Below are 21952 nucleotides of genomic sequence, written 5' to 3'. Positions count from 1 at the left end.
TCAGAGGTATAGAGCAGTTTCTGTAAGAAGCAAGTGAAGTAGTGACAAGTTTTGTTGTGCGTCACACAAGCCATAGGTACTAGACAAACACACTGTGTTCCCATTACCTCTTGGACCTGCTGCAGACGTATCTTTGGTATACTGAGTTTCAACTGTTGTATGCTCATAGGGCAGATTTATTCTTGACCTACATATGCATTCAGTTTTATTTTGGCCTCAAGTCAATACAAGAATCTTTAGATATGTAAGCGTTTTCTCAGGCTAATAAAGGATCAAGAGGAAGGAACAGGTGGCTGTTCTTTGTATTATTGAGTTATAGGTGTGTTTAACTGGATCTCCTCACCAAAAGAAATCCAGCTATTACAGAAAATGTTAAGGGAAGCTCTTTGGAGTGTTAGCTAATATGAAAAGGGCCAACAAAAATGTCAATTTTAATGAATGGCAAAAATACAGATGCTACCTCTTCAACCACAGGGGTTGACTAAGTGTATACTTAAACATTTTCTGACAAGGTAAAAATGTCTTGGGGTTCATCTTTTCTAGCTATGGAGTCTTACACAGGTCACTAACACTTTAACTGTTAAGAACATCAATCAAACTGTTCTAGCATTCCTTTTTGATAACTGTTACTACTGGGTAGAGGCAATATGTTTGAGAAATAAAAATACTAGATTTTGGAAATATACATAGGCAAGGACAGTATTTCACATCCAATTCCATTTTAAAAACAAAAATAATTTTAATTAAAACAATTTCTTGGCATTGTTCAAAACATTATAAGACTCTCTTTACAAAGGAAAACTTCTAATCTTGGTTTAAAAAAAGGCAAACCAGTAAGCTACGTTAGACATGAGATGATGGACAGCCTCCACAGCCACATGAGAAATGAATCTGCTTTCTTATTACACAGGTAGTTAGTTCCTTCAAGTAAAGCCTGGAGTCTCTTATTTGTTTTATGCATATTGAGTCTTGTTATATTACTCGACAGGAGCCTGTACTCCCTTGAGTCAGCTGTATTCATTGGTCAGAATACATTCCAGCATCTGACATCAATTCCATTAATCATGGACAGGCATGAATAAGTGAGTGAGATAATACCAATACAAAAATAACTGGTGAAGAGTGAACACTGTTGGGCTATGTATGATATTCATACACATGAGATCCGAGATCCTTTAAATTCAGGATATATGAAATACCATTTAGAAAAGGATAAAGTCTTACATCAAACAGGTAATACATGATTACTAATACTCTTAATGCTTCAACCCTGAAGGAATTTAGATAAATGTCCACATGAAGCCATCTTTGTTATTCTTTACTTATTTACAAGTGACTTGCCAATTAAAATGAATTTGGAGACATTTCATGATTAGACAGCACAAAATTTAGTTCTAGATGCAGTTAATTAAAAATCACTTTTTCAGATGTCATAGTCCAACAGTGTACAAGCTGCTCTGTGTAAAACACAGCTGTCCTGCTGAATCACTGAAGAGACTGCCGTGAGATGCTCTTTCCACTTTTAACTACATGTGTAAGATTATATAGTTTATTCACATATCACATCATTTTTAACTATTTAGGATTTGAATATACTGGGGGAAAGTTGGCTTCAGTGGTTGTTAGTTCAAGTCTTAGAATTCAAATTGCATTTTAAAATTGTATACATTTTTACTTAAAAATGATTTTAAATCTTAAAACACAATAGCATAGAGATGTAATAACCTACTTTTATTCCATTATATTTCAAATCTTTATGCATCAGAAAGTCACAGAAGCACAACCTATTCACACTGCCCATTTGTTTCTCAATACAATCTGAACCAGCAGACATGGTTTTTATTTTGTATTCAAGACTGCTTTTTATTTAGTGAATAGGTATTTAGGCAGGTGACATACTTTATAAAACCATGTCTAAATTTTCCATTTCCATTCTTAATCCAGGAAGCAAAATCCTTTAATTGTTACCAAAGGTACAGCTGGAGGTTCTCATACTAGAAATCCAACTACATAATGTTGTATAGAATGTACAAATGTACAAACTGGCGAACTCTGCAAGATTGTAATCAAAGTCCATTTCCAGTCTGAATAATCTCTTGGGAGAACCAGTGAAAGTTACTGTCCTCCTCCTGTTCAAATCAAGAGTCCCATCCAATTAACTTTTGTAAAGACAGTTCTGATTATGTTGATCCAAGTAATGCAGTGGTGGCAGGTTGGCTAAAGGGAAGGTTTTGCTTTTATTTTCACCAAATGCTGTCTCGCTTGATTTAGGAGGACTTGGGAACACCCAGGAATTATCTTCCAGAGAATTTCTGCCATAAGAGTTGTGCTCCTGACAGTCCATCCCATCATTAGGAATCAGTCTCTCGTTATCTGTCCATGACTGAAGAACAGCTTTGTCTGATAAAACCTTTATATCTCCCGCTAAAGGGGAGGATGGAGCATAACAAGTAGGTTTGCCATTTGGTGACAAAGGGGGATGTCTTTTGTATGTTGCAGTGAAATTTGTCAAGTGCAATTTCGTGCTGTCTCTTCCAAGGTCTTCAACACATCCTGCTGGGGTGCAGGCTAAAAAGAAAGCATAGGCTGAGTGTCAGTTTCCTAGCATTTGTGACTGTAAACATGTCATATACCAATTTTACAACTGACACTAAAATGAACATTTCTAATTTAGTATGATCATTGGATAAATTGATTTGGAGATACTTAACATTTGAATTCTGATAGATCACATACTTACTGACACTGACTTAAGGTCATTCATTCAACTGCTTCGTCTGCAAAATGGATGTAGGAATCCCTTCCTACTGTGTCCTCCTGCTGATAAAGAGTCTACATGGTGTAAAAAGTGTCATCTCTTTACAAGGCGAAGACAAGTAAAGCTCTTGGCCTTTAATGTGGCTAGTGAGGGTTTTAGATCATATTGGTGTTAGTGCAGACTGAGAAAGTCATTAAAAAATTAGTAGACTTTAAATATATTCTTTTGCTTATTCAAACTTCTCCATGGGAGAGGGTCCAAAAGTAACTTATTTTTATAAATATACTCTGAATTCTTAAGAGTCAAATGATACAGAGTATCCCCAACAATAGAAGACAGGATGGAAAGAGCTCTTCTTTATTATGCTTTGGAACACACTATTTGTGTGAGCAGTTGTACTAACAGCTTGCTCCATAATAGCTGAGTCAGTTTAAGGAGAAGTCTTATTTCTGCTATCTACCTATGGATCTTCATAAGTAGTCTTAACTACTGAAAAACAAGGGCAAGGTGAACCATAAATTGAGCTGTGTTTGCTTAACACCACATTAATTTGCCTGATTCTTAAGTACCCAACACTGTAGAAAGCAAAAGAAACTTTAAATTATGTGTGTGGTTTTTTTTCCCTAGTGTGAAATATTTTCCCTTACAAACACTCCTGAGAATATTTATAAAACAATTTTCTTGTTCTTCTTTAGGACAATCAGAGGTGCAAATAACAATTTTAAAGTAGATGCTGGTCACTTTTCAAAGTGACATCATATTCCTTTGAAAAGTCAAATTTAGCCGGGCGGTGGTGGCGCACGCCTTTAATCCCAGCACTCGGGAGGCAGAGCCAGGCGGATCTCTGTGAGTTCGAGGCCAGCCTGGGCTAACAAGTGAGTTCCAAGAAAGGCGCAAAGCTACACAGAGAAACCCTGTCTCGAAAAAAAAACAAAACAAAACAAAAAAAAAAAAAAAAAAGAAAAGTCAAATTTAAGATTAAATGCATACTGTACGTTTCAGATGTAAACCTATCTTGCAATGTGAGGTGCAAACACACTCATTGTTTTCTAAGATGCAAAAACAGCGCTGGCAAAAGGACCTGCTACTAGCTAACATAATACCCAAAAGCTTTAGTCCAAAATGGGATATAAAAAGAAATCAATGAAAAATTTTGGTTGAGTCTGCCTTCAAATCAGACATCCTGTATGGAAAGGAAAGCCTATGAAAAGATGTCAAGAACTAAATGAATTGAAGTTGTTTTGAAAATAAAAAGCTAGGACTTTGGTATACTTGATAGTACTGAAATGAAACTTTGGTCTGGAGTTCTTTTTGAATATATATAGTTGTGGTAAACAGCCAACTAGAGCAAACCTAACACCTTGGCCTTACACATATAAGCAACACTTGGCTGATAAAAGCCACAAGGGGAAAAGAATATAGTACTGAAGAAAAAATACCAGCAACACTTTTATGTGTGAAGCTGACCAGCTAGAGACTGAAGCCAAAGCATGGAATGGGTGTGCAGTAGAGACTGCGTATCGAAGTCACAGGATGAGGTTTTGATAAGATAAAGTAGCTAGCTGCTCTTCAGGCAGTCTGGCTGGACTCAGCACTTCCAGCCAGCAGTACTTGCCTTTCTTAACGGCAGCTGAGGTTTTCAGTTTTCTGAGTAGTTCTGCTTGCACTTGTGTCACCAGATGCAAGTTAGACATCTCCCTCTTCAGTTCCCAGTATGCATGCTGCATATTATCACTGCAATGGAATTTTAAAAACAAGTTATACTGCACTGGTCCTTTTTATGCCTAAAGGGGAATAACAATACAAATAAGCAGGTTTATATTTATATTGTTTTATGAGAATATAAATGAAAATAAAAAATAATTAATTGGAATGTAAGTGAAAAACACCTAGAGATAACACTGCCTCAATTTCAAGCAATAACTACTATAACAAACAGATTATGATAAACACTCTAACCAGTGAGTTTCTTACCGTCTCTTAGAACCAAGGATTTATTTTAGCCAATAATGTGCAGTACTGTTAATATAATTAGTAACTAGTAAGGAATATGTTCTTCCTTTGTCAATGTGATCAAGAATAAAATTGCATTCATTCATGTATGGTCTTTGAATTGTCTTTATCTTTGGATTGTTTTGACACTGTGAAATGAAGTGATGAGTAGAATCCAAGACCACATTAAGACAAAATTGAGGTTTCATGCATTACATTCTTTATGTCTGACTGGGCTGTCTCATACTGTTGGTTCTAAACCAATGTGACATGACAGCACAAGACATGAGGAGTCACATGATTTCCTCATAACTAAGCAGCAGCTAGAGAAGCAGATTATAGGAAACAAAACTTCAAAATGCCTTTCCATAGTTTTATAATTAAAAGGATTTTACCTCCAAATCTGAAACTGTTTTAGATCTAATTTTAAAAGCTTTTATTTTCCATTAAATCCTCTTAGGCTCATGATTTTCTTTAGTTTCTTAATTGCCAACTAAATGAACTGAAATCTTCAGCACATCCTCTTGCTTTACTGCACAGTAACATACAAATTAGTCAATATAAGAACTGACTTCATAATATTAGAACCACCACTATTACAGGTTCAAGAATGTAAATGGTATGGAAATAAAACTCAAACATGCTACTTCATGCTTCAATTTTTTTTTCTATCTAATACACAACTTAAACTTAAGAGGAATAACCTTGAAATCTGAATCTAGTATCTAATTACAGAAGCAATAGATATTTAAAAACAATTAGGTTAAATTATGTGAGGTAAATTTTTACCTCTTTGATGGAGTATTTCTATCCTACTTGGACTGCTATTTTTGTATTATAAACAGTACAACAAACTATACTGCTTTGAAAAATCTAGTATTTTAAGTATCTTTGGTTAACCTCTGGTGTATTTAACCAGCTCTACTTCAGAACTAGTAACCACTGGAGATGCTTTTTACAATGACTGTTTCATAATGAAGTCTGTCTACAATGTGAAGAAAATTGCTGGTTGCATGTATAATTCTGGGCATTGGATGTTTCTCAAAGAGTCACTCAAATAATAAAGCAGCAAGTTAAGTACTATACATGTGCTAATTCAGGCACACAATCATGAATTATATAGTTTGGAAATAATTTATTGTTATAATATGGTGAATCTGTACCTGACTTTAAAAAAAAAATATTCATGATGACACTTGGGTACTCAAACACCAAGTACATGTCAAGTAAAAGATGATTATAAAGGTATTAGTATCAATACCTAAAGTACATTTTAAAATTTTAATTTAATGAAGATTGTTTAAAAATTTGGACAAGGTGAAACAAGCACCAAAATTACCTTTGTGTCCTCTGCTTTTAATGTCACCTACACTAAAATTACAGATTAAAAAGATAGATAAGATTGTGCACGAGAAATACCTAAGAAATGGCTCAGTAGTTCAGAGTGCTTACTGTTCTTGCAGAGGACCAGGATTCAGTTCCTAGCATCCAACTACCTGTAACTCCAGTTCCAGGGACCCAATGCCCTCCCTCTGCCTCCCATAGGCTCCTGCACACCCATAATCGCCATAAATTCATGCAGGCTCACACAACACACGTGCACATAAAAAGATACATTTTAAAACCCTAAGATTATGGGTTGACAAGTGACCTGAGTTTACCTCCTGGAACCAAGGTAAGAAAGAGTGAAGCTGAGAAATGGACTAAGTTATCTCTGACCACCACACAGGCTCTGTAGCACATGTCCACACCACCACCCCAATATCTAAGATTATTACTATTTACAACTCTTCCTCTTTGAAAACAAAGTCTTAGAGTCTTTAAAGTATGTGAAAATGATTGGTAATTATGTGTGTGAATAAATGTTGAAGCCATTAAATAAGAAATGAAAAGGCAAGTTATCTCTCAAATTCTTAATAGGGTTCCAGGCAGTCCTGATGAGTACTGGGTGTTTTATTAAGTGTTTTTGAGGCTACGCATGGATTGCCTACCATTTTGCCCTACTTTCTTAAATGGGAGTGTAAAGCTAACTTGCTTTAAATGACATAAAAAAATACTTCATTTATATAATTGCCTCTAAAGAACTTATATAGCAGTTTGAGTACTACAATGATAATCCCTCTACTTGAGAGTCCTGAAAAACAACACAGAATAATGATGGCTAAGCATTCATTATGTGCTAGGCACTTAATCACATTCTCATACCATCCTGGCAAAATGGCTGTGTGGGCTAGTTTTATGTTAACTTATCAACAAGCTAGAGTCATTGGAGAGGAGGGAGCCTCAACTGAAAACAATGCCTCCATAGGATCAGGTTGAAAGGCATTTTCTTAATTAGTGATTGGTGTGAAAGGGTCCAATTCATTGTGGGTTGGGGCCACCTCTGGGGAGGTAGTCCTGGGTTCTTTCACTCCTCTATCTTTGGCATTCTGGAACTCATTTGTCTGCATCCTAAGAAAGCATTATATGTCCTGTTTAGAGAATACTGTGAAGTCCTGTTCTCTTGACCAACACTATTTTTCAACCTTTTTGTAAATGAAATGAACACTGCTCATGAAAACAAAACAAAACAAAAACAAAAACCTACTCATCTTTGATTCTACTTCAGATATATATATATGAAAATTTTCTTTAGCCGTTGAAATTTTACTACATTCCCTTAAAGCAGCGGTTTTCAACCTTGGAGTCCTGACATATCTGATATTTACATTAGGATTCATAACAGTAGCAAAATCAGTTATGAAGTAGCAGCAAAATAATTTTATGGTTGAGGTCACCACAATCAAGGAACTGTATTAAAGGGTCGCAGCATTAGGAAGGTTGAGAACCACTGCCTTAAAGGAATTAAAGTATGGTATTTGTTACAGAATTAAAAGATGTGTACTTTGACAACTGTAATTTCTCTAAAACAAATGTCTTTCAAATATTTTTGATAAGTACAGCACAGCAGATCAGGTCAAGCCTACTGGTAAGTAACTATGAAATCATTTTTATGAATATATTATAACCAGAGATTAGAGCCAGCACCAGAGTATTTGCTGCTCTTCAAGTTAAACCACATCTTAAAGGTAGAAAGCACAACGGGAGACCTGTGGAGAAGGCCCTGGTGTGGGACATGCTCCTCTCTCGGCAAGCTCGGTCTGGTGAGATCTCTGTCCTGCAGAATTTCTTCCTGAGATGGCCCCTGTCATGTATTTAACAAAGAAAACAAAGGAATTAGTTCCATTTTCTCAGTTTTTTCATCATCACAGATGTTTCAACATACACAGAATATATTTATAATTGTATAAAGTGTAAGACTAGATTTCAGGCTCAATTTTAATGAAATACTGCCACCTATCCCCAAAATGTCTAAATCACTTGCAGTTATTGGAGTGTTCATGCTTTCATTTTCTTTAAAACATGTTCTCGTGAGTTTGGAATCCTATAAAACATAACTTTTGAACATATCAGAAGTGTAACATATCCATCACATTACTGTTTAAGGTATATCTGCATGAATTCTATGAAAAATGGGAGTTTCTTTGGTATTTCTTATTTCTGTACAAAATAACAGCAAAAAATTGAGACAAGTTACTGTTTTAACCATCAAGCCATCTCCTGCTCCAAATTTATTTAACTTTTATCTTATGTGCATTGGTGTTTTGCCTGCATGTATGCCTGTGTGAGGGTGTTGGGTCCACTGGAACTGGAGTTACAGACAGTTGTGACCCACCATGTAGTGCTGGGAATTGAACCCAGGGCCTTTGGAAGAACAGGCAGTGCTCTGAACCAGTTACTATTTTAAGACAGCATACATTTCCTCATAAAATGACTGACCTGGTAAGAACTTTCCTGTGTGCTCAAATATTCTAGTCTATTTTCAAAAACTGTACAAGCAATTGATTCCAATTTCAGGAAATGTATTTATATCTTAAAAAAGCAAAACAAAACCATGAACTATGCTTGAATAGTGTTCTCACTTGATAAATGCTATTGAGTTTTATTTTTCATGAAATGCATATGGACCCACTGGTTTTACTTTTTCTTGCTGTGGGCAAAGAGGAGAGACTGAATAGAGGTTACAAACACTGTATGATTTTAACAAACACTGTGTTACATTAGAAAGAACCATTTTCAGTAAATGGAGCAGAGGTTTCTAGTTGTCTCTACTGATAACAGAGAGTTTGATTTGGGGTTTGGCACTGTGTCATCAGCTCAGGACTATGCTTCCCACACTCCCTTTCAAGGTCTGGCCTTGGCAAGAGCTTCTGAAAGTCCCCACACCCTTTACAGTTTTAATTATTTATATTGTTGGTATGACGAAATAAAACTAAACGAACCAACCAACCAAAAAAAAAAAAAAAAACCCACACCTATAAAAGATACTTTTAAATAAATCTAATATATTCAGGATCTTCTGTGTCATACTTGTTCACAGTGCATTTTCAATCAAGAGCCTATAACAAGCATTAATCTCAGAGGTATTAATTTATCAGCAGGAACTGCTGGTATAAGCTGAAAAATAAAAAAGATTTACTATTCAGTATTACTTACATAACATAAATTATAAACCAGGCATGTAGCTCACTCTCATAATTCCAATACTTGGGAGACTGAGGAGAAGTACCATAAGTTTGTGGACAGCCTGGGCCACAGAGTGAGTTCTGGGCCAACTTGGGATACAGAGTAAGGCTACCATCTAAATGCTATGTTTTGGTGTAACAATGAAAATCTCTTAGGACTTTCCACACATCCCACATTTGATACATCACAGTCTAGGATTGAAAACAGTTGGGTCCCTTGAATTTCCTGTGACAAACTGCAGTGTGGACAGTCTATGGAGGAGAGACAGAATGAGCAATTAATCAGGGAGGTCTGACTACTCGCACTGGAGGCATCCTTGGGGTTGTTCTTTACTGGTATCCAGAGGAAATAAAACTATGCTCAGAACCCCTTTAGTTTGTATCATTAATTAAAAAAATAGGCTCCTCAGTGTATACTTAAAACACATATGCTTACTAGAAACCTTCTCTTTAAAGCTGACAATACAAAATAAATCTTGTTAGGATAAGAAAGTAGTTTTACATTTACTAACATGGCAGAAAAGTTGAATCCAAACCAGCAAAAATAAAAATCCTCAAAAGGATTGTCCCTAACATGCAAAAACTCCTCATAGCAAGTAAGCAGGCTGCACTGTTCTAAGACCACACTCTGGGAATTCACTTCAGGTTCCCCATGTCCCAGCAATATAGCCTTCCTGGAACCTTTAATACATCGCACAACACTAGGACTCCACACTGGTATTTATTTTGATCTACTGCTTTTTGTACCAGTTTGGCTGTCTGAGTTCTCAGAATCAACTGTTCTGATGTAGATGGCTAGGATAAGGGGTTGGAAAAACCCCAGCAGAGCTGCTTCTGAAATGCTGCTGACCTTCCTAACAACAAACACGAGTAGCCGAGTTTGCTGCTAACAGTCAAAAGCAGAGCACTACTAGTATGACCACACCCTAGAAGGTCTCCTAAAGTATGTGTCACATGAAATAATGTCTTAGCATTTAAAGAACACAGCCAAGTAGATACAAGTTATTCGTGTGAACAGAGACTTCTTTCTTCAGATCATTCTTAGATTTCTATATCCAAGAAGATTCTAATCAGATTTAAAAGGACATAAAACATCATGGTTTTAAAAGTTTCTTGTACTTCTAATAACCTGTTTCTCTGAACTGCTAGCATGATAGATATAAACTAAAAGCATATTTATTCCCTAGCACCACCTAGTGGAACAGAGTAAGTAGTAAGAACCACAACTTGACCACCCCCCCACCACACACAAACAGACACTGTCTTCCTGAATTACTCTAAATATGTTTCTGTTTGTGTTAATGTATGTACTGAATATACTCTGTCCAGGTGCTATGCTAACCTCTTTATACAACCCCTAACTTAACATTTAGGAAAACAGAGATATTTAACGCCCACAGAAAATAAATTTCCTGAAAGTTAAAAAGACATTCCTAATTTCCATATTTAATAAAAACACAATGATAAGCCAAATTCCCATGATCACATGGCATACATGAAAAACTCTTATGTATAAAATGTAAACATTTATTTTTTTCCACTTCCCAGTTTGATGTTCTTGAATTCTCAAATGTTTTCTGAATCTTCTGACAATAAACAGGCTATGTTTGTTAGTGGAAGTTTGGGTCCCCCCCATACCCACGAATTCTATAATGTTGTCTCTTATGTCTAAACTAACCAAACTGTTAGGTTAAATAAAACGGAAAAGTTAAAACTAAGTTCTCTTTAAAAATTTCAGATACATCCAAAATTAGAGGAACCTTAAGGAAAGGAAGTTTTGAAAAAATTAAAATAACCTGTGATGGTTTGAATGAGAATGGCCCACAGGGACTCTTATATTTGAATGCTTAGTCTGCTGTTACTACTGTTTGGGAAGGAATGGGAAATGTGGCCTTGTTGGAGGTGTGCTCCTGGGGGTGAGGTGGGGGTGGGATTTGAGGTTTAAAAGCCCATAGGATTCCCAGATAGCTCTCTGCCTTGTGCTTGTGAATCAAATGGAAACTCTCAGCTATTGCTCCAGCACCATCCTGCCTGCCTGCCCGCCTGCCTGCCTACTGCTATGTTTCTGGACATGATGATCATGGTTTTAAACCTGGAACCTTGAGCCCCCAAATTAAATGCTTTCTTTTATAAATTGCCTTTGTAATGGTGCCTTGTCAAAACAATAGAAAAGTAACTAATATATAATCCAACATATATTTTAAATCAAGTATTAAAACTATATTCTGGGGTAAGAATGAATGTATAGAATATATGAAATATTAGTTGCAGTGAACAACACTCTATGGTTATAATTATAGACCTATAATTTAGTACTTAGTGACAAAACCTATATATGGTGCCCAAAGTAGAGGAAGTTCTCAACTGAATGACTTTGAAGTACCGTGTGTTTGGCTTTCTGTAGCTCTATTTTGAGATCGTTGCATTCTTTCCTCATTAGTTCCAGCTCTTGTTCCAAACCATGGATCTTCAAGTCATAGCTTAACTTTTCCACTTCCCAGTTTGATGAAGGTGGATTTAAATTCCTCATTACTAGAAAAAGGATAGACAATGAAATAGTTATCTTTGCTTTTTATACCAACTACAGTTCCTAGGTGACACTGGTAAAATGTCAATAAATAACCAGTAAGGTTACTAAGGCTCAGCATCATGTACTCCATCAAAGTTTGCAACTTGATGGACAGGTCTAGAATGCATGTCGAAACAATTTTACTCATAAACACCTGACAATGGAAACTTATTACAGCTGGATCCTACATTATTTTCAACTTAGTCCGTTACTTCTCCATCTCCAAAAAGTCCCCATCATTTACCTGGAAAGATGGCACATTAATTCTCTACCAAAAGGTCTCCTCTCAACAGGCAGTTCTTTTGGTTGTCTCATGAGACTGTTGATGGGAACACGACTATTATCTCTAACTTTCAGACAAAATTTCCATTTCAGTATCTCATCTATACATTTCATCAATTTTCAGGGAGAAAAAAATTTTAAAGACAATGAAGCTACTCCATAACAATGTGTTTAACTGAGGGCAATAGGTTCAGTATGAAGGCCAAGTGGGTGAGAGCTTTGGGGAAGATGGGGTTTCTCTCTTTCCTCTTCTACTTTATCCATCACATACTACCCTTGAATAAAAACATCACATCCTTTGTGGGAAAAGTACAATTTTCAGCTAAAGAAAAGTTAGTAAGATTGTGTGAAAAAGGAACAGAAAAAATTAAGCCTTTATCCTACAGATGTAGGAAACTGATTATGAGTACAGCACACAAATGCACAGATGGATGAATTCTATGAGAACATTCATAATAAGTAAGTGGCATACCCTGCTGCGTTTCCACCTCTGTTCTCAGCTGCAGAAGCTCTACTTCTTTAGACTGTAGCTGTTCATTCAATACTTTCAAAGATTCAGTGTTGTCTTTATTCTGGTTAAGTAGGGAAAATGCCAAATTACAGTCAATAAACTTTCTAGCTTTGTCTCATAGCTTACTTTTTAGGTCAATGGTGAATAAACCTCATTCTAACTTTTAAAAGCAAGATGGGAAAATGAACCCTGATTCTCACTAACTTTTTTGTTTCTCTCTTAGGACATCATTGCTCACTGGATTAGAAACCAAACCAAACCAAACACCCACAATGAGTAAATCAGCCTTGTCATAACAGTTTTCAAAGTAAATTAGTGGTTCTCAGAAGGTTTTAAGTCCTTAACATGATTAAATACTAAGAATTTATTTTTGTATATTAGTGGAAAATATAATTATTGAATTTTCCTTATGCCATGAACATGTATAGTTTGTTTAATTAATAAATGTAAATGTTTAACCTTTTAATTCTAAACTTCTTGCAAGACAAAATAATTAAAATATAAAGTATTATTTTCAAATTAACTTACTATTTTCTCCAATTTGTTCTTCAAATTGTCTCTATCAATGCAAACCTCTCGATATGCATGATAGGCCTTATTCACTTGTTCTCGTCCCACAGAACTTGTTTCTTCATCTACTCGAGCTCCAACAAGCTAATAGTATGAAATTAGGGGGAGAAATCTTCAGTGGGTATTCTGCAGAACCGACCAAGACCATCTTCTGGTGGCTCTACCTCCTACTCTAATTACTGCAATGCAAGGAGAAAGCCTACCTTTACCTATAATTAAATGAATATTTCACTCCCACACAATCTTCATCAACAAGGCAAATAATACAGAAAGAAAACAAACAAAAAACCAACACATGTTTTTTGCTCATCAGTAATCTGTGCTTTGTACTATTTACTTAATAATAAACTTAATCATCACACTATTTTCCAAGTCTATAGTATCTAATTTCTATCATCAGAAAAGGATCAAATCAGAGTCAACTTCTTAAGGACTAGACATACCATTTCATTAAACCCTGCATTATTCTAGCAATTGAAATTAATAGGATTGATGATCACAATGTACAGATTTTGTATGTTAACTACATACTAAATTCCATGATTCTATTGAATTTTAAAAGCATTACTATTAGTTGTCAAGTTACCTTCAGTATAACAATATGACAAATATACTTAATTACTAAGTTAAAATTAATGAGAAGAAATTATGATAATACTAATAAATGACTTCTTAGTTTTACCATCCCAACAAATTAAATTAAAATTCTACCTTGCACAGCCTTGGTGCAGGGGGTGGGGAGGACTTGGACCTGCCTCTATTGAATGGGAATGGGTTGAAGAAAGGCCGGAGGGTCAGGAGGAGGGAAGTGAGGGGGGGATCTGTGATTGGTATGTAAAATGAATAAAAAATTCCTAAAAAAAATAAATTCTAGCAACACCCATCCTCAAGTTTTTAAATACAGGGAAATTACTTAACTCACTTCTTTTACCATTTGTAGAAACTCTCGTTTTTTGTAAGCTACAAATACAAATCTGATTTGAAGAAATATGAAATATAAACTAATTAAAACTTTAAAATGCCATAAATAAATGGGCAACCAAGAAAAATTCCAACATATAAAATCAAGTTAAGTCTGATGATTTAGACTGTATTTTAGCTATCTCATATAATATTCAGAAATGTATCATTCAGCATGGAAAAGCACATGCCATTGTCAGCTTAAAGTGTTATTCCTCCTTTCTGAGGAAATCCAAGAGAATGCAGAAGTAAAGGGCCCGGTCCTAGCGAAGAGCTTACTAAAGACAGTGAAGCAATTTCAAAGAAGGTCCCGGTTTGACAGTTTCATTACTAGTATGTAGCTGGAAAGTATTCTCTCCGAGTCCCACCAAGCCCTGAAAGTCCGACAGCCCACTTATAAAATAAACACACAGATGCTTATATTATTTAAACTGTTTGGCCTAATGGCTCAGGCTCCTAGCTATCTAGTTCTTACATCTTAAATTAATCTATTTCTATAAATCTATACCTTGCCTTGTGGCTTACTGGCATCTTCACATGCTGCTTGTCATGGCGGCGGCTGGCAGTGTCTCCCTCTGCCTTCCTGTTCTCTCAATTTTCCTCTCTGTTAGTCCTGCCTATACTTCCTGTCTGGCTACTTGTTCTTCTTCTGTACAAACCCGAAATTCTAATTACACACATCTACCAGGGCTGGGTGAACCGCTCTTTTGGTGAACTGCTTGTTGCATAAGCATGAGGACCTGAGTTCAGTCCTCACGTTCAGACCCCGATGTGGTGATGTGCACTTATACCCCAGTAACAGGGAGACAGGAACCAGGAGGTCCCCAGGCTTCACAGCCAGGCAGCCTAGTCTAATTCGTAACCCCTATGACCTAGTGTGAGAGCCTGTCTCCAAACAGAAAGTCAATAGTTCCTGAGGAACACCACCTGAGGTTGACTTCTGACCTTCAAATACACACAGGTGCACATGCATGTGCAACACACACACCAAAACAAAACAAAAACAAGGAAACAAGGGAAAAAACTGGCCTCACTACATAGCAATGACAGTAGTCAATCTGAAAAAAAGGAAAAAAAAAGTTGGACCAGAAAACCTTCAAGTTGTTAAATCCTATTCTACAGTATCACTGAGCATAGGGTATAGCTGATGTGACATAGCTTAATGGTAAAGAATTTAGGAACTCTTACTTAGTCTTGGAAGACAGATTAGAAAATAGTTAAAATATCAAATATTTGGATTTTTTTTATGTCAAACATAATCAAATGAGGGAAAACAAAAACAAAAACTACCTTTTCTTCCAAAGCTCTTATTCTTTTCTTTAAGAGAGAGTTTTCTTTCTCTGAATCTTTAAGTCTCTTCTTGATGTCTTCATACGCGGTGACAAGGGCAAAATGTGAAGCAACGGATTCCTCTCCTGAGTACACCGAAAGTGGAGTCGCTGTCTCTCTCCTGTGGGCTTTTTCATGATTCAGAATGCAGATGTCATCTTCTACTAGTGTGTCCATGGCAGCTATGGAGATGAGAGAGAGGGAAGGTCACTTGGTGGATGAGCAGGAAGAAAAGGTCTATTTACAATGTGAATACTGGAAAAATCTTAAAGGCAACATAGGGCAATTGCTATAAGCACAGCTACCTAGGTTCTAATCCAAGGTTCAGGGGCAGCGTGACTTAGTGGGTAAGTTGTTAAGGCTCAGGAGATATTAATAACCACTTTTATACTGTAAAGGATGAAAAATAATTCTAGATCAAGCACTTAGATCCATTACTATAAAGTTCTATGAAGGTGTGAAATTAGACTGGGCGTATGGTTTAGCAGTAGAACATTTGCCAAGCATGTATCAAGTCCTGAGCTGGATCCCTAGCTAAATAAAAAAACTGTAAACTACTATTTTACCTAAAAGAACCTTTTATATATATGTATATAATATATATGACATTATATATAATAACTATATATATACATAAGTGCTGCTATGCAATCTAATTTTAGGGGAGGTAAAAACAGTATCTACACTATTCATCTTATTTAAATAACAATCTTACCCTAAATGGATAGAATTTATTGAATTTGAGTATCTTCTAAAATCAGCTAAAACCAAACACTCTAAATTGCTCCACAAAGGCAAGAAATACTTTTAAAGACCTGAGCTTTTTGCATTTTCATTCCAGTGGATGGCCCACACGTATGCACATATACAATGACATACGATCTACCCATATTTCCCCTTCTAATTCTCTCCATACCCCTCAACATGCTCACACATGTCTTTTTTTTGATAATCCAAATCAAGTGCAAGTGTGTTGTCCATATGTGCATACATGTGGGCCATCCACTGGAACATTGGCCATATCCTTAGTAAAAATCGATTCTGTCTCTCCCGCCTGTCACTCTCCACCTGAATATGGGGTAAAGCCTAAAGATTATGTCCCCCACCCCCATCCACACTGGGATTAAGTCTTGTAAGGCAATAAAAGTTGCTAGATCATGATTGCATCTAAAAGGCAGCATTTCACAGCCCTCCTCTCCTTCCTTCGGCTCTTCCATTCTTTCCCCCTCTCTACCATGTTGTTCTCTGCACCTTGTTGGTGCTGATGTCCCAAGCAGGGCTGAGCACTCAGTCTCTTATTCTCATCACTTGACCCAGTATGGATCTCACCAGTGACTGCTGGCCACTGCAAAAGGAAACTTCTCTGACCAAGGTTGAGACAAGCTCAGATCTGCCCATGCCCTCAAGAGGGTTGAATGGGGGAGTTTGGGTTGAGCGGTCTGGGCCTGGGGAGGATTGGGAAGCTCTTACCTGCCTGCATTGGGAGCTGGGCAGAAGGTGGGAGATGGACCTAGTGGTCAGGCCAAATCTAGATTCTTTATAAACACTCTGAATGTTGTGACTGTAATTTTTCCCAGTAAGAATCTGGCCAAGGTTGAACACTATGGAACAATGGCCTAAGATTCAGAAACTCAAATTCTAGTCTATCATCTATCACCCTGGTTACACACTAGTCACTTCAGCTCTCTGGACCTCAATTTTCATACCTATACACGGCAGAGTTGGATATATCATGAAGAGACCACCTCATTATATTGTGAAGGCAACTTTTTAATCCAGCTACAGAATGGGAACCTGAACAGATAAAAAGAAACTCACAGTTTTGCCAGAAACTGGATGATAAGCTAAATATAGCTACACTAAACTTTGCAAGAAAAGAGCTGCCAATACCACAGTCAAGGAGACTGAGCCTTAAAGAGGTGAGTAAATTTGTCTATAATCATACCTGCGGCATGTGACTGAACTGGGATTTGAATTAAGGCCTATTGTGTATTATCTTCTGAAGTGAATACTGTTTAGAATTTCCAGTGGCTTTCTATCTCTGAAAAGTTAGGATATTTGAGAACCCACTGCATATAGGTCAGTTAAACAGTGGGCAAAGAACCAGGAAATAACATATTATTCCTTTTCTCACTTTAAATAATTAGGGGTAGGAATGGCTTCTGCTTCTTTAAAAGGGATTCTTTAAAAGTGCCCCTTTAAAAAGATGCCAACACTTAATCTATGTACCTCATCAACCATATGCTCTGTAACTCATTAAGTGCCCAAAAGCTTAAGCAATATCAGATACGTAATATGAAAAATGTCATTTTCATTTTTATGATCCTGACTCACTGAGATCAGTTTTTATGGCTAAAGAATCTCAGTCCAGAGATCAGTTTTTATGGCTAAGGAATCTCAGTCCAGAGATCAGTTTTTATGGCTGAGGAATCTTTTTTTTTTTCCCCGAGACAGGGATTCTCTATGTAGCTTTGCGCCTTTCCTGGAACTCACTCTGTAGTCCAGGCTGGCCTCAAACTCACAGAGATCCACCTGGCTCTGCCTCCTGAGTGCTGGGATTAAAGGCGTATGCCACCATCGCCTGGCTATGGCTGAGGAATCTTAAGATTCAAGTATAGCATAGTACGAAGAGCAGCCTTCTTTACACTCTTCTAAAATAATGTATCTCATGCAACTAAGCACCTACATTAAATATTATTAATAATTATTTTCTAACAATGAAACGTAACTTCACTTCAGGTAAGTGACATTAAAGTTATGTTGGCCCTATTGAGAGATTTTTTTTTAAATTCCATTATTTCACTCAGCAAATACGACCATGGTCTGTGTTAGCATTGATGAAGCACTTCTGGTAGAGGCAATTATATTCTAGACACTGGGTTTCACCTAATCTTTTCCTGAAGAACTCTCACTGTGTAGCAGTGGCTGATATGGAACTCAGAAATCAGCCTGCCTGTTTCCCTAGTGCTGGGATTATTTAAGGCATGTACCACCATGCCCAATGTGTGCTTCATCTTTTAATGAACTAGGTATAGGTAGTTCTTAAGAATTCTTTAAATCGCCGGGCGGTGGTGGCGGCGCACGCCTTTAATCCCAGCACTCGGGAGGCAGAGCCAGGCGGATCTCTGTGAGTTCGAGGCCAGCCTGGGCTACCAAGTGAGTTCCAGGAAAGGCACAAAGCTACACAGAGAAACCCTGTCTCGAAAAACCAAAAAAAAAAAAAAAAAAAAAAAGAATTCTTTAAATCAATGTAAAAACACTCAGATGGGAAAGCACGTCTCAATTTACAGGTGAAGTAATTAAACATGCAAACGGGTTGCCAACTTCAGAGCCAGCAGAGCTCTTGGAAACTGTATCTGGAAAGTGAGCACTGAATTTCAGCAAAAGAAAAAAGGGGGAAGCCAAGAGTAAGAGGCTTAACCTTTAACTCGTGTTAAGTGAACAGATGGAAAATTCAATGCCTACATCCCAAGGCTTTTGATCTAATCCACTGCCGTTTCCCATGACAGCATGCTGGATCTTAGATATTAAACTCTTGCATTTGCATGAGAACGACTATTTACAAACCTTAGGGCATTCAGTATTTTGTAGCCATCCAGAGAATAATCCCAACTATTCCCAACTTGAGAAGATGGAGTGATCACCGCGGACTGGGTAACGAGAACGTTTTTGGAGAACTAGAAATTAAACTGTTTTAAGATTTTGTTCAATCCAATTAAAATTCAGTTCCCTTCTGCATTTAAAGAGTAGAGGTCAATTTCAACCCCAATACGTCAATGTTTTTGATCATTACATTATTTTGTTCTGAGCAATTTTATGTTCTGATTTCTAGTAGCTTCCATGGGTATTTTATCTCACTTTTGAGTACTGAGTTCCTCGTGAGGAGGACTATAGAGTGTTAGCCTACCTTCCCACACAGCCGAAAAACGGGACTGAAAGACAAGTTAGACTGATGGTCACTGCCCAGACGCCATCGACACTACCCACGTCCCTCTTTCCCTTCCCGATATAAATGCCACCTCAGTGCAGGAAATAAAACTGAAAGCATTCCCAGTCAGTCAGAGCGCCGACAGAAATCGAGCAATCCAGGGGCAGCGAGGGCGAAGGAAAGAGCCGGTGGTACCGGGGCGGTGGGGACGGCAGGGACGAGGGATGCTACAGCGGGCCGCTCCGTACCGCAGAGGGACGCCGGGGACGGAAGACGACGTGTGTCTGGCCAGGCGACAGGCACTAGGCGGGCCCCGGCTGTCTGCACCCTCCTGGCGAGCGCGAGCGAGCGATCGATCCACTCACCCTGAACCCTGGCCACGTAGGGCCGCCCCCAAGGCCACCGGGTTTCGCTTCCCCAGTGTTTGGAAACCGACTGAAAACAAACCGGGTCGCCAGGGGTCACCACGGGCTTCCGGTTTCCTCGAAGACACCACCGCTTCCCCCGTCTCGGTGGCCGCCACGGGTGCACCGAGGGAGTCCCATGTCTTCGGCCGCGGCTCCCGCGGGCCTGGAGTCGGGAGCCCCGGAGGCCACAGTCAAGCCGAGCAGGAGCGGCCCGGGGCCTCCCGAGCAGGCCCGTTACCCAGCAGCACGCGCGCCAGCACCGGGGCGGCCGGCGCCCGCTGCCCTGCTCGGGGCGGCGAGGCCGAGAGGGTTGGAGAGGGGTCCACGCACGTCCCGCAGCCCACAAAGGTGCCGCCGCGGCACACAGGCTGAGTGCCAGCGCAGCGCGACGAAACCGGAAGTGGAACCCGAGGGCTCTGAGGGCACCGCTAAGCGGCGCTCTGGCGGGGAAGGGCGGGGCGTACTACATGTCCCATGAGTCTCTGCGGTGGGCGGGGCGCACTACGAGTCCCAGTGGTCTCCGCGGCAGGAGAGGGGCGAGGCGTCGCCGCCGGCCGCGGGGAGGCGGAGTGGAGCTGAGTTAGCGTCGCAGACCGGCCGCTGTGGGCTGAGGCCCGCGTTCGCGGCGCCCTCTAGCGCGTCCTTTCCACTCAGCGGCCACTCGGGTTCCCTAAGGTGGGTCGGTGCGGCTCCGCTTGGCAGCGCCGGGCTTGGTGGCTGCTAGCCCGAGAGCTGCTGCGCGCCCGCGTCCCTGCAACCCGCGCAGGCCCTGTGTTTGGGGTCGCGTGGTGATCTCCCTGGGTATTCTTTGAAGCAAGGTCGCTGTGTAGTTCCCACGGCCCCTCACTGACTCAGGTGGGGTTCCGGGATACTCTTCAGTGTAGTAGGAGAAGAGCGGGCACCTTCTGGCTGGTTCTGGCGTCCTTAGAGTTGTCCCCCATCTCGGTTATTTCTAGGTGATAGCCCCTCCTTTTTTTTGAGGCAGGGTTTTACGCCCCCCAGGATGGCTACAAACACAGTTTCTAACACCTGGGGAAGAATGAGCATCTATAATTCTCGCTGTATACAGCTGACTAAATCCTTTCTCTCTCTCTCTCTCTCTCTCTCTCTCTCTCTCTCTCTCTCTCTCTCTCTCTCTCTCTCTCTCTCTCTCTCTCTCCCTCTCTCCCTCTCTCCCTCTCTCCCTCTCTCCCTCTCTCCCTCTCTCCCTCTCTCCCTCTCCCTCTCCCCCTCCTTCCTTCCTTCCCTCCCTCTCTCCCCCCCCCCCTCTTGCTTTCTCTTCTCCCCCCCCCCCCTTTTTTGGGACAGGGTCTCAAGTAGCCCAGGCTGGCCTCAAACCCTTGAGTTTCTTGGCCTCCTGCTTCCATCCCCCAGGTGCTGGGTTTATACGCATTAGCAAACTATGCGGTACTAGAGATTGAACCTAAGGTCTTATGCGTGCTGGGCAAGCATTACCTAGTTGCCTCTCTTGAAGACATTGAATTGTATGATTTTTTTTATTAGGCATAGATGAATTAATTAGAATCTTAGAGGAGTCACAGACAGAAGAAAGCCCACAGGCTCTAGATTATTTCTGGTTAAATGTGAAAGTCATAGTTATAGAAAGTTAATGTTCATTTACTTCCAACTAGGAAAGCTTATGTTTTCTTGGTACATTCTTAAATACTATTTTGTCAACTCAAACCTTAAATTTTGTCAGTGTTCTGTAGGAAGGTCTTTCGGTATATAACATTGCCTTTGGGTAGGTACCCTTTTAAATGGAGTAGATTTTGGATTTGGACAAACAAAAAATATGGACCCTGACGTAACTTATGACTGTGGCTTAGTTCTCTTTGGAACAAATATTTACTTTTAGGATTATTACAAGTCTTATTTTGATTAATTAGCTTGTTTGAGCAATGAAAAAACTTTTAAAACATTATTGTTTTTAATGTGTATGGTCCTTTACCTGTATATATGTGTGTGTGTTCATGCAGTGCTCATGGAAGCCAGAAGACAGTACTGTATCACTGGCATCAGAAGTCGCAGAAGTTGTGAGCCTCCCTGTAGGTGCTGAGAATTGAACCTAGGTCCTTGGGAAG

At 39.1% G+C, this 21952-nt stretch overlaps 1 protein-coding gene across 1 annotated transcript; it reads right to left on the bottom strand.

The window, feature by feature from the left end:
* Positions 1–3718: 3718 nt before the first annotated feature.
* On the bottom strand, positions 3719–19847 carry Azi2 (5-azacytidine induced 2). The gene is given in 8 exon segments (XM_006970241.4): positions 3719–4368; positions 4371–4492; positions 7840–7934; positions 11699–11847; positions 12639–12738; positions 13206–13331; positions 15498–15718; positions 19713–19847. Coding segments are annotated over 7 exon segments (849 nt in total). The 5' UTR covers positions 15714–15718; positions 19713–19847; the 3' UTR covers positions 3719–4327.
* Between the last annotated feature and the right edge of the window lie 2105 nt (positions 19848–21952).

Source organism: Peromyscus maniculatus, chromosome 7 (genome assembly GCF_049852395.1).
Source record: "Peromyscus maniculatus bairdii isolate BWxNUB_F1_BW_parent chromosome 7, HU_Pman_BW_mat_3.1, whole genome shotgun sequence".
Taxonomy (NCBI): domain Eukaryota; kingdom Metazoa; phylum Chordata; class Mammalia; order Rodentia; family Cricetidae; genus Peromyscus; species Peromyscus maniculatus.
Note: the sequence above shows the minus strand (reverse complement) of the source record. Positions and strands in the feature narration are given on the sequence as shown.